The sequence below is a fragment of the Fulmarus glacialis genome, unplaced genomic scaffold, assembly GCF_000690835.1.
Source record: "Fulmarus glacialis isolate BGI_N327 unplaced genomic scaffold, ASM69083v1 scaffold4339, whole genome shotgun sequence".
Taxonomy (NCBI): Eukaryota; Metazoa; Chordata; class Aves; order Procellariiformes; family Procellariidae; genus Fulmarus; species Fulmarus glacialis.
This window is the reverse complement of record NW_009235060.1, coordinates 1-12777: the sequence shown is the minus strand read 5'-3', so window position 1 is coordinate 12777 and position 12777 is coordinate 1. Positions and strand designations below refer to the sequence as shown.

The following is a 12777-nucleotide window of genomic DNA, read 5'->3' as shown; positions in this document are numbered from 1 at the left end:
TCCGATGATTATATCTTCTTCTGATTTCCCATCTAACCGTATTCATGATCTGTGCACATCCACTGTACAACAATACTCTCTTTTAACTTAATTATTCTTCTCTCATAGCTAATTACATGAATTTCTAAAGAATGGTTGTACTGCCTCTCAACTTTCACAGCACTAGTCAAATGCTTTTGACATCTCAGAATTCTCCATTCCTCTGATTGCCATTATAGCCCTTTTTCTGTACTTGTTGTAGGTAAATTCCAGTATTTTGAACACAGTAAGCAAGAACCATACATAGTATTTTAAACTTTTTCAACATGGCTCTTCAGGTGCCTGGTAAAATCAAATACCAGTGTGCTTACTGCTTAAGGGCCTTAGGTTGCACAGTTTTGAGTAAAAAGGCTGCCCGTGTTCCTGCTCGTCACTAATGTATTTCTAGATATTGTATTGCTGGGATGCGATTGAGCTTTTGCAACATCAGCAGATACACAGTCTTGACATCTACATAGGTTAAGCCTCTGGAGTAGTATTTTATTGTGGTTGAAGCAAGCTGTTGTGATTAATGCTTTGTGTCATACAGTGAAAGAGATAAATGCGCTATGTATAGCATGTTTTCTTATCAGGTAGAAGCAGAAGGAGGTACCTGGTACTGCTGAGCAGTCTCTCGCTGTCAGCAAAACCATGCTGGGGGACTGTTCGGGCTGGTTGAGTAGCATCTTGTAGTTTGGTATTTTCAGGCTGTAAAGCATTTGCATTGGATGGCTGGCATAACTGCTAAAATGTATTCCCTTTTAAGTTACCAGGTTGATAATGGGATGTGTATTAATAAATCAGTTGCCAGGTGGTTGATTGGGAATTTCCTTACTTGCTTTTATTTCTAAGAGGGCTTGTATAAAAGTAAGTTGTTCAGGATCTTGTTACATTATGGATGGGAGATAGGGCATTGATGCTGAGTTTCAGGTGTCTCTGCTTACAGTGTCCAGGCTCCCAGCAATGATAGTCCTAGTTTCTAGAACTATGTGAAATTTACTATATAAATTTGGTGCAAATTCTGCAAAGATATGCTGGTCTTCCTGACTTAATGATGCAATTCATTTCTAAAAGTTTCTAAGTTGAAAAGGACCCCAGAGCTTTGAGACCTCAAATCCCATTGTCTCAATTTACACCTTTCCTTCTGAAACCTGTAAGTGTTTTGAAAACCACTGAGTAACAGTCTTGGCTCTAGGGGCATCCTGTGTCTCTTAAACACTCTAAGCATGCAAGAAGAGCTATACCCATGTACCAGACTAGCAATGAAGAATACGAATCCAAGGCCTGCTAGGGAAAGGAGATGTGAAAAAGCTGGAATTGCGCTATAGCAATAAAATATATGCTTCCCACCATCCTCGTAAGTGGGAGCAAGACAAGGGTTAGGTTATTATTAGCCATTATTTTTAGAGTAGTTTTTATTGAGAGAGATTGTAGTAGTGTAAGCTTTAAAAATAGAGTCTGGAAGTACTTTGGAGATTTTCCTGGCCAATGGATCTGTACACCAGATTGTACTTACTAGAAGGCATCTTTGAGATAAGTAATGGCATAAAGATGTTAATTTTTTTCTCTTAAGTAGGCATTTGTTTAAATAATATCACTGCCTATTTAATTTTAAAGATCTGCACAGAAGAAAAGAGCTTTCCTCTTATATTTCATGCGTTTGCTTCTCCAGATTTTCTCAACTGTACCTATTCGGAAATACTGTATGTCAATTTTAGTTAGACATGTATTTAAAAGGATTGTAGGGGAGCTGGTTCCATGACCCTCTTTGAATTCCAGTATTAATTCTGTTTTGCTAGTGCACATTTATTGGTAGTTGTTGTACTGGGTTTTTCTTAGGTAATAAAATAAATTAAGCAATTAACATTAGATTAAGATAAATTTAACTTTATACAGCATTTACTACATGTGGTTTTCACATGGCAGCCTTAACACCAGGCAGTGTTCACTTCAGCACAAGTGTGTTTTTCCTCCCTTAAACATCAATACATTTTAAACATTTGCATCCCACCACACTAAATTTACCTTTTAGTAACTGCTTAATAATAATTACACATTGGAGTCTTTCAATGGCAGAAGGGGGTTATTTCCTAGGCAACAGATTTTAATGGCAAAAACAAGTACCGTGCAACCGTGGCTACACTTTTAAGACATACTTCATAATATTTAAAGCATAAATTCTGATGTATAAACCATGCAGTGAAATGGTAGGGTTTTCTGGCACTGAAATATTTGTAGGAAGTGGTTGAAATCCTTCGGCCTCCTAACCGTAACGTTGGAAATTAAGAATACTTACCAAAAAAACCATTAAATTCAGGATTTTCGGTGCTTTCCAGCATTCCAGTTGGACAAGAGAAGAGATCTCAGCATTGTTTCTCATTCTCAAATGGTGACAGAACAATAGATACCAGTGACAATTTATTACTCTCTAAAATGTATAAGCCACACAAAAGTTGTAGCCTATCCCATGCTGTCAGCAACAAGTGCTAAGTTAGGTAGCTTGCCAGAAAGCCTTTTTTAATTATTTTTAAATATATATATGCAACAAATGTTAGTATGAATAATGCATCACCATAAATAAGTTAATGGAAACTATACTTGTCAAAATGAATTTGTAAAATATGTTTCTATAATGCATTGTATTTTCTTTTTAGTTGCTTTGTTTTTAGTTACTAGTTAAGCTGTAAAATTCATTTCAGATCTCACAGTAGTATGGAAGATTGCATTCAAGTAAAAGACTAAAAGTTGTAAAAATCTTTTAGAATGGAAAATCCTCAATTATGAGGATTTTTTGCATCTGCTTTACAGGTAAAGTGCTTCATCTTTCTAACTTAACTAACAACTTGATAACAAAACAAAACAGTGATGTGGACTAGTAATAATGGATTTTGCAACAGTGAACAAAGACACAGTAGTATCTGGCTTAGTAAAAAAGCAAAAGTTTTTACCTTTTATTCTTTGGTTGCGTTTTAAAAGTATAGGAACTGGCTTGGATCTGAGACCCGTGTTTTTGCTGTTGGCACCAGAATTAACGAAAATATCAAAAATATGTTTAGGGTTCCAGGGAGGGCAAGTTTCCTAATCTTCTGTGTATAATAATAATACTTTGAAAGAAGCGTAAGCTTTGCAGGAAGGCATTTTGGAACTGGTATCTGGTACCAGGAATAACCACTGATATCAGTGAAGCTGTGCCGAATGTAAAATAGACAGACCTATTGTGGAATTCATATCTGCAGAGCATAAACTAATTGTGACAGTGTAAGTTCAGCAGTCAGACCAGACCTGCGCTAACGAATGTGGAAGCTGACCATGCCAGTGACTCTTGTCCCATGTCCTGGAAACCTGCTAGACCACTGATGGACCCCAGCCTCAAACCCTGCAGGCAGACTTAAAGCCTACATCCTAACATTGAAAATGGGTGAAAGAACCTGGGGTGACAGGACCACAAAGCAAACATGAGTAGAGGTTTTGGAGTATACGTAGGGGCTTCATCATTCCCTTCAGCTGGAGCTTTTGCTCACAGGTAAGTAAAGAGTTACATCAATACTGCATTTCAAGGGTTATGGAGACACCCTTTGCTGCTGCTGCTGCCTGCCTGTATTGTGTTTGACTCAGCCTCAGACTACCAGAGCCCATAAATAGAAAACTTACTCTAAAATTAAAACAGCTTCTTTGTGCTTGTTGCTGTTTTGCTGCCTCTTTTGTGGAACACAGGGAGGTATTCAATTTTAGCAGCAGGATTTATTATTTGAAGATGAATATCGGATAAAGTTTACTTCTGAAAACATAAAGCAGCATGGACTCAAGTGCTGAAGGAAACAAATGTAGATAAACTTTGAATAAACACTGTGGCGCTTGCCTTTTCATTATGACTGCTACAAATGTAGTGCTTTGCAGCTCCAAAGGGCCCATAAGGACAAAGGGAGCGAAGACTGCTGTGATCCAGAGGGTGACATCTAGAACTGGTGGCAGAAGAGCGCGGTTTTCCTGGCTCTGCCACAAACGAGCTCATTGACGTTTGGCCATCCCCTTTCATGCGCCGTTTTGTTTTTTGCCTCATCCTTTGGTCAACTCAACTAAATAAACAGTCAGTCTCTGCCTAGCAATGATCTGCGAGTCTTTTGGTATGTACGGTATCTGTCATAACAGGGCTGTTAACATAGTTGGAGTATGTGCGCTACTATAATACAACGACCATATGAGGAAGTTTCCCTTACAATGTCAGATGTAATCATCTATTCTAACAGTATCCTTTAACTGGAATATGACTCTTGCCTATAAATACATCAGGGTTAAACGTTGGGGAGGCAGAAAGAAGTGGTAAGCTAAAGGACAATGTTGGCAGCAGAACACAGAGGTATCAAGTGGCCTTGAATGAATTTAGGCTGGAAATTAAGAGAATTTCCTAACAATATGGTTCTGGCACAGCCTACCAGAGGTAGTCAAGAAGGCAAAAAAAGCAATTGTTATTAAGGTAGAGCTCGGTTTGTTTATGAAAGGGATTGTTGAATGCAGTGCCTGCAGCTGCAGAACAAAGTTTAAAGAACAGACAAGGAAGTCCCTTTAAAGGGTCTGAAGTCCCTTCTTTTTAGTTTATTTGAACTGTCTTTGCAGAGCCATGCCTTTACTCTTTTCCACTTCTCTTTAATATTAATCTCTTCTTCAACTGGAGGAGTTTCTGGAAGTAAAAATATTAGCTGCGATGAAGGCTTTTCCTAGGTTTTTTCCCACCTATAGCATGCTGACACTTTACTCTTATCTCTTCCCATTATCCTGCAGAACCATCTTTTTGGCAAGTGCATTAATAGCTTATGTAGAGAAGTATCGCTTAACAGAAAAAAAGTATGTATTTCTAGATGTCTTTTAATGCAGCTTAGAGGTTGGAAGTAAGCCAACATTTAACATTATTACAACTCCCAGGATCACGCCGAGGCATTCTACAGAGCGTGTTTTTCGGAGGTTTGGGAAGACAGTGACATATTCCAGTAGCAGCCTTCTTTCAAGTCTGTCAGAAATAACTGTAGTATTGCTGGGATTAATGGTATTTTTAGCTGTCTGATTTAAAATCTTTCCACTTATCTAGTTGTCTGCCTGTCTTAGAAATCTGCCACGTCATAAAGTGCTCATTCCACTGCTAGCTAGGAACTAGTATGAAGGTGGGTTTGTAGTGGTTTTATAGATTAATTGGATCTAAACTATCTGCCTTCTCGTATCCTGTCATTACATCTGTGCTGAAAAGTCAAGAGCAGCTAGAGAATGGGCTTGTGTCTGTAAAACCCTGTGACCCCACAGACTTTCTGTCCACAGTAATTTTTGTAGATGGTTGCAATTTGGGCTCAAAGTGTTCAGAAATACCAAGCTTAAGATGTCTGCTGAGAGACTTGGGTGTAGCTCACCGTGTTTGCCATTGCTTCATTTGTCCTGGTGTAATGAATGAGACCTGCCAAGCTGCTAGGGCGCTTAGCACCTCCTTCTCCTGGATCATGCTCCAGACCTCAACTGAAGTCCAGAGCAGCAGGTATGTTTGCAGGTAGACAGTAGTTATGGTGGGAAAGTTGGTCTGGAGGACTGTTCCTTGGCACTGCAAGAACGTCTTTTACATCACTGTGTTGCTCTGCATTATCTTGCAATGCCAGCTGAAATCATCAAGATGTAGATTCGTTGGGGTTTTTAATAGTCAAGGCCCCACTCTTGGACAAGAACCTGGAAGACAGTAGCTGAGGCTTGCTAAATGTAAAGACTGCACAAATCAGGCCAGAACTTTTAAGCAAAATTGAATTTGGACAGGGAACAAAAAAGAAAAAAGCAGAAAAGTAAATGCCTGCCAAGGAATAAGCTGCAGTCCCATGTGGTTTTCTAGCTAACTTTAGATGTAGCATTTCTTCACAGTCCAACTTGGAGATGATGCTGATCAACATGCTTTAGTCTTGAGACTTAGGAGAGATTGCTTGCATATGTACACCAGAGTGGGATTTTCCCCCACTCCTTAAAAATTACCAAATACTCAGATATGTGTATATATATATGTCTGCTAATGTTTTAGAAACTGTTTTGGTTTAAAGAAAGAGCTATTTGTGGCTGAAAAGAGAGAATGATAACCGGGAAGAAACTGCTTGATACTACATATAGGGGTCTGGTTAAATGTGAACTGTAACACCAACGTGCTTGATTCAAGATGCTGGATACTTGGGTGTTTGTTAGCTATCATAGGTATATACTATATATATATACACACACACACTATTTGTAATTAATAAAACACTGTTTTACAGTATAACAGGTTTGTGCTCCTTAACGCAAAAGCTCTGCTTATCAGAATCTCTGAACTGTGGCCATGCTTTGTTACAGCAGAGGTTTTTAAAGCTGCTGTGGAGATTTAGATTATCAATATCAATTAAAATAAATGTTTCCAACATTTAAATTTTGAGGAAGAGAAAATCTTGAGTGTCTAAAATCTTCCCTGCCTATGTGTGTGTTTTACTGTTTTCTGGCACTACTAGGGAAAAATACATAAATTTCATAGGCTGTAGCCCCTGTGGGTTAGAGCCCTTCTTTCTCGGGTGTTCAAAAAGGGTTGAAAAAACCTGTGACTTCTAAAAAAAAAAGATGAAATTATATAAAAAAAAATAAATAGCATGTTCAACATTGCACAGTGACTTTAAGATCTCGTTAAAATGGATGGCTCATGCTAACAGACCCAAGTGAGGTTTGGAAATTCTTGTTTCTTCTCAGGTGACACTCCATCTTCCTTTCCCTTTTGAGATGGCAGTATCCTTGGAATGCTCCCAAAGTTTTCGTTCTGATTGAAAATGCTCTTTATCATAAAAATACGAGGTTTGCTATTTGGCACAGCTTGCCTAGAAGCTTATAGGAAATATTTCCTCCTTAAAGTGAACTAAGTGTCTTGAGCTGCAGTACCTCTTCTGAAACCCATTCAGAAAAGTGGTTTTCTGTTTGCAAATATTTTCTTGCAAAAAAAAAAAAAAAAAAAATTATCCAATGTTTTCTCTGTGCACTTGTACAGATAATAAAATGGATATGATAGCTTCATTAGAATGAGAAGCATTTCTGATTCAAACCTACTGAATTCTGCTTTATTTGGTTGAGGATCCTTACACTGCAAAATATTCTGGATCTCAGTGTCCTTGGGAATGTGATATTTCCACATGGATTGACTGATACTGAGCAAGCTCTTTTATGTACGCTACTTAAGCACAACACGTTTACTTTCCCATGTTTTCCTTCGCTGACTGCTTGTCATTCAGTAAGCATTTACTTCTGATACTGTATAGGAGTTACCATTCTCTGCTTGTTTATATTCAGATTTCCCTGTGTCCTATTACAATATACACATTCAAGGGTAGAGCAATGAATCTTGCTCTATTCCTTTCTTACTGAGTAAGTTTTCTGTTTCTTTTTCAAGAACATGTTGCCAAAGCTTGTTTTGGTTTGTGGCCAGGTAACTCTCTAACTACAGAAAGTAGTTGAGCAAGTATAACTGAGGGTAGAATTGGGTCCATTATGTTTTTCTTCAAGTTTAGAAATCTGAAATGAGATTTGAAAACAACAGAATATTCTCCTAGTTTGACTTTAAAGGATTTAAGCAGTGAAACAACCAATAAATCCGCTGCAAGACTTTTTCCTAGCACAATTAGTTGTAGCACTGCCAAGCTTTTTCAAACACTCGCCCCGAGTTTTCCATTGCTTACTCTGATCTCATTACTTGGTTCCGCCTTTGGCCACTGTAACTCTTCTTATCCTTATCATTTACACTTAAAACACTTATTGACCAATATATTATTGCTACTTCAGCTTTACATGTTTGATCTTTCTTGTTTTGGCATATATTGTGACGTGTTATTATTCATAACACTTCTCTAAATAATCTTCTGTATACAGACGCATTTCTGATACTAAGTAGTCAAAAACTAGAGTCATGAGACTGGGTGCAGTGTCAGTGGTCCCATTAGGATCCTTGGTTTGTCAATAGTTAAGCTTAACTTATGTCCATTAAATGTGTAGGATTGCCTGTATGGTTAGGTTTAGTTACAGATATGTATGTTGCTATATTTGATGCCGTGCGTGTTTACCTTTTTCATCAGTGACTTGATAGTAAAATGACCTGCCAATCAATTACATTTTTTTCCAACCACCTTTTTTGATGCAGCTACATACAGATGTATTGCTGTTCTCTGCATCTCGTCCGCTTTTCAGGATGATGGATTTCTAGGCATCTTCTTCCCAATTCAGCTCCGTATTTTGGATTTTTCATTGCTTGAATGATTAGCTACCTAGCTTGAATTACTAATTATGTGTTCTCCTTTCATTTCCGTCCCATTTACCTGGTTCATTACAGCTTTACCATCTTGTTTTGATAAAGCTCCCAGAGAACTGTCTGTTCTTTAAACCCTGTGTTGTTGATTCTACTTTTTCAGATTATTAAAGACTGTATGAAACCAGACTTACTGTTGGTCAGTGTGGCAACCTCTGGACTTCTTTCATGCAGTTCAGCTTTCAAATTCAAAGAAACTTTGATCTCCTAGTCTGACCTCAGTTTATTTCTATCTGTGCTTTCTGCAGATTAGTTTTTCCAATAAGGAAAAATTTGAATTTAGAAACTCTATTAAATGCTTCATTAATATTCAGATACAGCGATTCAGATGTATTGCCCTTCCTCTATTTGCTTATTAATTTGATAAAACTGTCTGACTAGTATGAATTTTTCCCCTTGCTGATCATTGAGAAAATTGCTAAAATGGAGGTGTTACTGACGACTTCTGCTTGTGGTGTGTAAATGACGGTTGGTACGTAGATATTTTGAAGTATCTGCAGATCCTGACCTGAGGCCTGAAAGTCTTTTCTGTCCCCAGTGTTTTTTCTAAAATAGAGCAGCACTGACGTTCCTGGGGTAAAGTCCAATAACGCAGTTGTAGGGTTCTGGCATTTTCAGTCTGGGCTGACCTTGTACCATATTCTCTCCTTGTGATGACTTTGGTATTAAGAGGATGTTGCTTGGACGATGCAGTCCTGTCCTGCCCTGGCAAAACTGAATACAGACAGAAATTCCAGTTACACCATAGCAATATAGTAAGAGCATGCGTGTCTGGAAAGCCGAACGGGTTTCAGCATCACTTCCAAAATCTCTTGGATGCAAATGCTGCAAGTGTCATCAGAGTGGCTCTGGCACATCGTGTCCCACACAGTGTGAATTTTATGTAAATTTGTCCTTGTGAACTTCTCTGCTGGCTCATAAAGCTAGAAAGCATAGAGTAGCTAATGTGTGCCCAGTGTCAAGAGACACACCGGGGGTATATGCATCCTACTCTACACCGTGCATGAAAATTTTAATGCCTAATGAACTGTAAATTGCAGTGCTGGTTTGTGAAATAGAATTCCCAATGGGGCATGTTGTACAGATCTCTCACAGGATTATAAAATATCCGCTTTACTTGGTGGTGAGAGGACTATTCCATTGTATGGGATTACAGCAAATGTGATTAATGTTACAGATTGCATTGGAATAGACCCGATTTTGCCGTCAGACAAAATACTAGTTCTGTGTTGCTGGCTAGGAGATACGAGGTGCCAATTAATTGTCTCTTTTCCTTTTTTATTTGTTTGTTTTGTTTTTTACTTTAATAATATCTCTTGGCACAACTGTGCCTTCTAGTTACGTTAGAACTGAATGGAAAACAGCACAGGCGTAAACAAATGGAAGGGTCTGTTAAGTTTGCAAATACATGGAAAGAAATTAAGATCCACGCAGCCAAACCTGTTGACTGCTTACAAGCAAATGCACATTTTAATTGTCTTACAAAACATCCACAAATTTTAAGGGACAAGCAAAGGCTGATGTTAAAGTTGCAAGACTGAAGTGCAAAGAAAAGTGTGCAGATAAGTGGTCTTTTCTGCTGTCAGTTGTGCCTTTCTTGTTTTGTGTCCTACTGTGTCCCAAGACTTTGCCCAAAGGACTGGAAAGCTCTTGGGAGCAAGTTAGGCAGACCCAAGCACCCTGGAGGGCAGGGGAAAATCAAGTAGCTGCGCATACAGCTCACCTGTTTAAATAAGAGGGACGAAGTTTAGATCAAGCAGTTGGATTGAGAAGTTCGCAGGATTAGCTGTACTTTTTTATTTCCTCCAGACACTGCTGGGTTTTGACCTTTATCCTGGGCCTCTGCAGAGGGCACTGAACTGGCGAAGAAGCTTCTTTTAGAAGCTCAGCCCTACTTTGAACCCTCACGTCTCTTATCTTGTGCTTGGCACAGTGCTGCAGGTGTTGAGTGAGCAGGGGTTTGTTTACATCCTGAAGCTGATGAGCTGGCAAGCTCCCAGGGACCCACGAGCATTTCTACATCCAGAACAGTATGCCGGTCATGCTGGTACACTAAAGGGGTTGGGAAAGCAGGTCCTGGCCAAGTTACCTATGTCTCATTAAACAGCAGGAGAAGGATTGTTGTGTCAAAAGCAGTCTATGCTTTTGCCAGCCCTCGAAACTGCATGAGAACAGTTTTACATGAGGCTGTTATCTATGTCTGCCCTTGCACAGGAAACCGCATAATGGCCTGGTCCTGCACAAGGACTGTCACTGGCCCTGATGAGAAAAATGTCCTAGGTTCTCTAGATCTAGTCAAAGAGGGTTATGAAGAGCCTTGTGATAACACAGTAAGTCTTCAAATAGAGGAGCCTCTGAGAAGTATATTCACAAAGTACAGTCTATCCTATCAACAAGTTCAAGTGACTGGCTGGAATTCCTGTTTCATGGCAAATTTGTGAACACCATCTCCCAGGAATGGGGAGATTCCAGATCTCATAAAGTGCAGAAGAAAACATTTCGATTGATGAATGTTGACAGTATCCAAGAACCATAGAAGAGAGGATTCATTTCATTACCCCCATAGATTTTCTGAATTTTCAATAGGTCCTTTGCCAGCGCTATGACACCTGCCTGAAGACAGCTTCCAAGAAAAAGAATTTGGGATGATGGAAGTGACTTCTGTTGTCTGTTAGAGCTGACAAATGTTGACCACAAAGGATCCGTGTTTCTTACGGGCAAAGTAACAGTTACATTTTAATGTGCTTTTCTTTAAACTGCCATCCAGGAACATTTACGTCTTTGATCCAGTGTAATACATCTTGAAAGGTACGGGATCATGTAGCTGTAGCTAATAAGGAAATATTGTGAAATACTCAGAGCTTGCCACTTCTTTTTTTTTTTTTTTTTTTTTTTTCCCCCTCCCTTGTAACCATTTTGGAGCAATTAGAGTCAGGGATGCAGAAAAAGATCAAGCTGCCACACAAACACTTCACATGTTTCACGTAATGAAGCTGATCACAGCCTAGGAAATTCAATAGAATCAGTAGAACCCTATCAAATATACTACTCTTCTAGTAGGAAGTTATTTCAACTTCCTATCAAATTTTAGTGAAAAAAGTATCAGATTTGGTTGACTTCATTTGACTGTCAGTCTGGTGGTGGTTCTTTGATCTCTGCATGAATTTCCTAGGCTTGACCTTCCATCAAGCAGGTCATACGGAGCAGCCGTTCGAGGTGTCCTGTGGAATCTCTTGCTTATGGGCTGCTTCACGGTTTGCTGCAGTGAAATGTTCAGCGCTGGGGACGTTTTTGGAGTCCCCTAGATGGGCTTCCTCTTCCTTTCTGCAATAAAGGATGAGGTTTGGAGGCAGCAGGTGGGACAATTGCTGTCAAATTCCCTGCAAGCAACTGGCAGATGAAGTTCAGCTTCCAAATTAAAAGTGAAGGGGAGAAGAGGATTGCGGGCATGCCACAAAAGGACTGTTGGCACATGCACCTGAAGTGCAAGCAGAGCAGAAAAGTAGCGCAAGGATAAAGCTAGAACCTGACTCGAATAGGTCTGCCTGAGTTTGGACTAGATTTATCTTGTGAAATGATGGCGTAGGAACTTCACAGTGTGAATAACAGTTTGCGTGGGCAAGCGGGCAGTCCTGACTGCGAGGGTACTTTGCCAGGCATTTCATACCTAGAAGGTAATGGGTAAAATGTTCAAAAGACATGGAGGAGTCAAGGTCCCTTTCTTTTAGAAGCTTCCTTCCCATTCGGAGAACGGATTTTGGAAGGAATGTAGATGTATGAGTATGGAGAGAGGCATGTAAAGGCATTTCCGGACTTCCCAATGCCTCTAGATCTTGTAAGTTTTTAATTCAGATACATTTTTAGAATTACATGAAAGTTTATATTATATATAATCTATAATTTATAGACAAGTGTTCAGCTATGGATTTATAATTTTGAGGTAGTGGGAATGTCTGTGATTAAGAATACATTAGATGCTTTCATATTTCTCCTCAATACTTGGTCTTGTGTTTTACAGACCTGTTCCATTGCACAATAAAAACATCACAATTGATCTGTTATTTATTTGGCTCGCACAAAACTTTAGCCAGTCGCTTGTGTGTGCTTTGACAATCAAATATCCTGCAGCTGGCATCATCACAAATTTCTTCAGTCTAGCAAGTCCAGAGAAGAAAAAAATACCCACGTTAATCATCAAACACAACATCTGAGCATCTTCCGTTCTGTGTAGGAGCTGGGTGGTTTTGACAAACTTTGCAAGTCGTCCAGCTGTGGCACATTACGCGGTCGCTTCTGGGCGATATGTGCTGAGACAGCACTCATCCTGGGAGCAGAAGTGGATTTGCATTAAGTTGAAAACGGAACAATTGATTAGAATATCCTTAATTTTTGCTTTCGTGTTGAATTGGCTGTCAGTGCCCGGGCGC

General features: G+C 39.3%; 1 protein-coding gene across 1 annotated transcript in view; it reads left to right on the top strand.

Moving 5' to 3' along the window:
• Window positions 1-10680, top strand: part of LOC104082649 (1-phosphatidylinositol 4,5-bisphosphate phosphodiesterase beta-1-like) — a gene marked incomplete at both ends in the record, with an annotated part of 33223 nt that extends 22543 nt beyond the window's left edge. The window contains one exon of the mRNA XM_009585852.1: window positions 10565-10680. Within this exon, the coding sequence (XP_009584147.1) occupies window positions 10565-10680 (116 nt within the window). The remainder of the gene's footprint in view (window positions 1-10564) is intronic.
• Between the last annotated feature and the right edge of the window lie 2097 nt (window positions 10681-12777).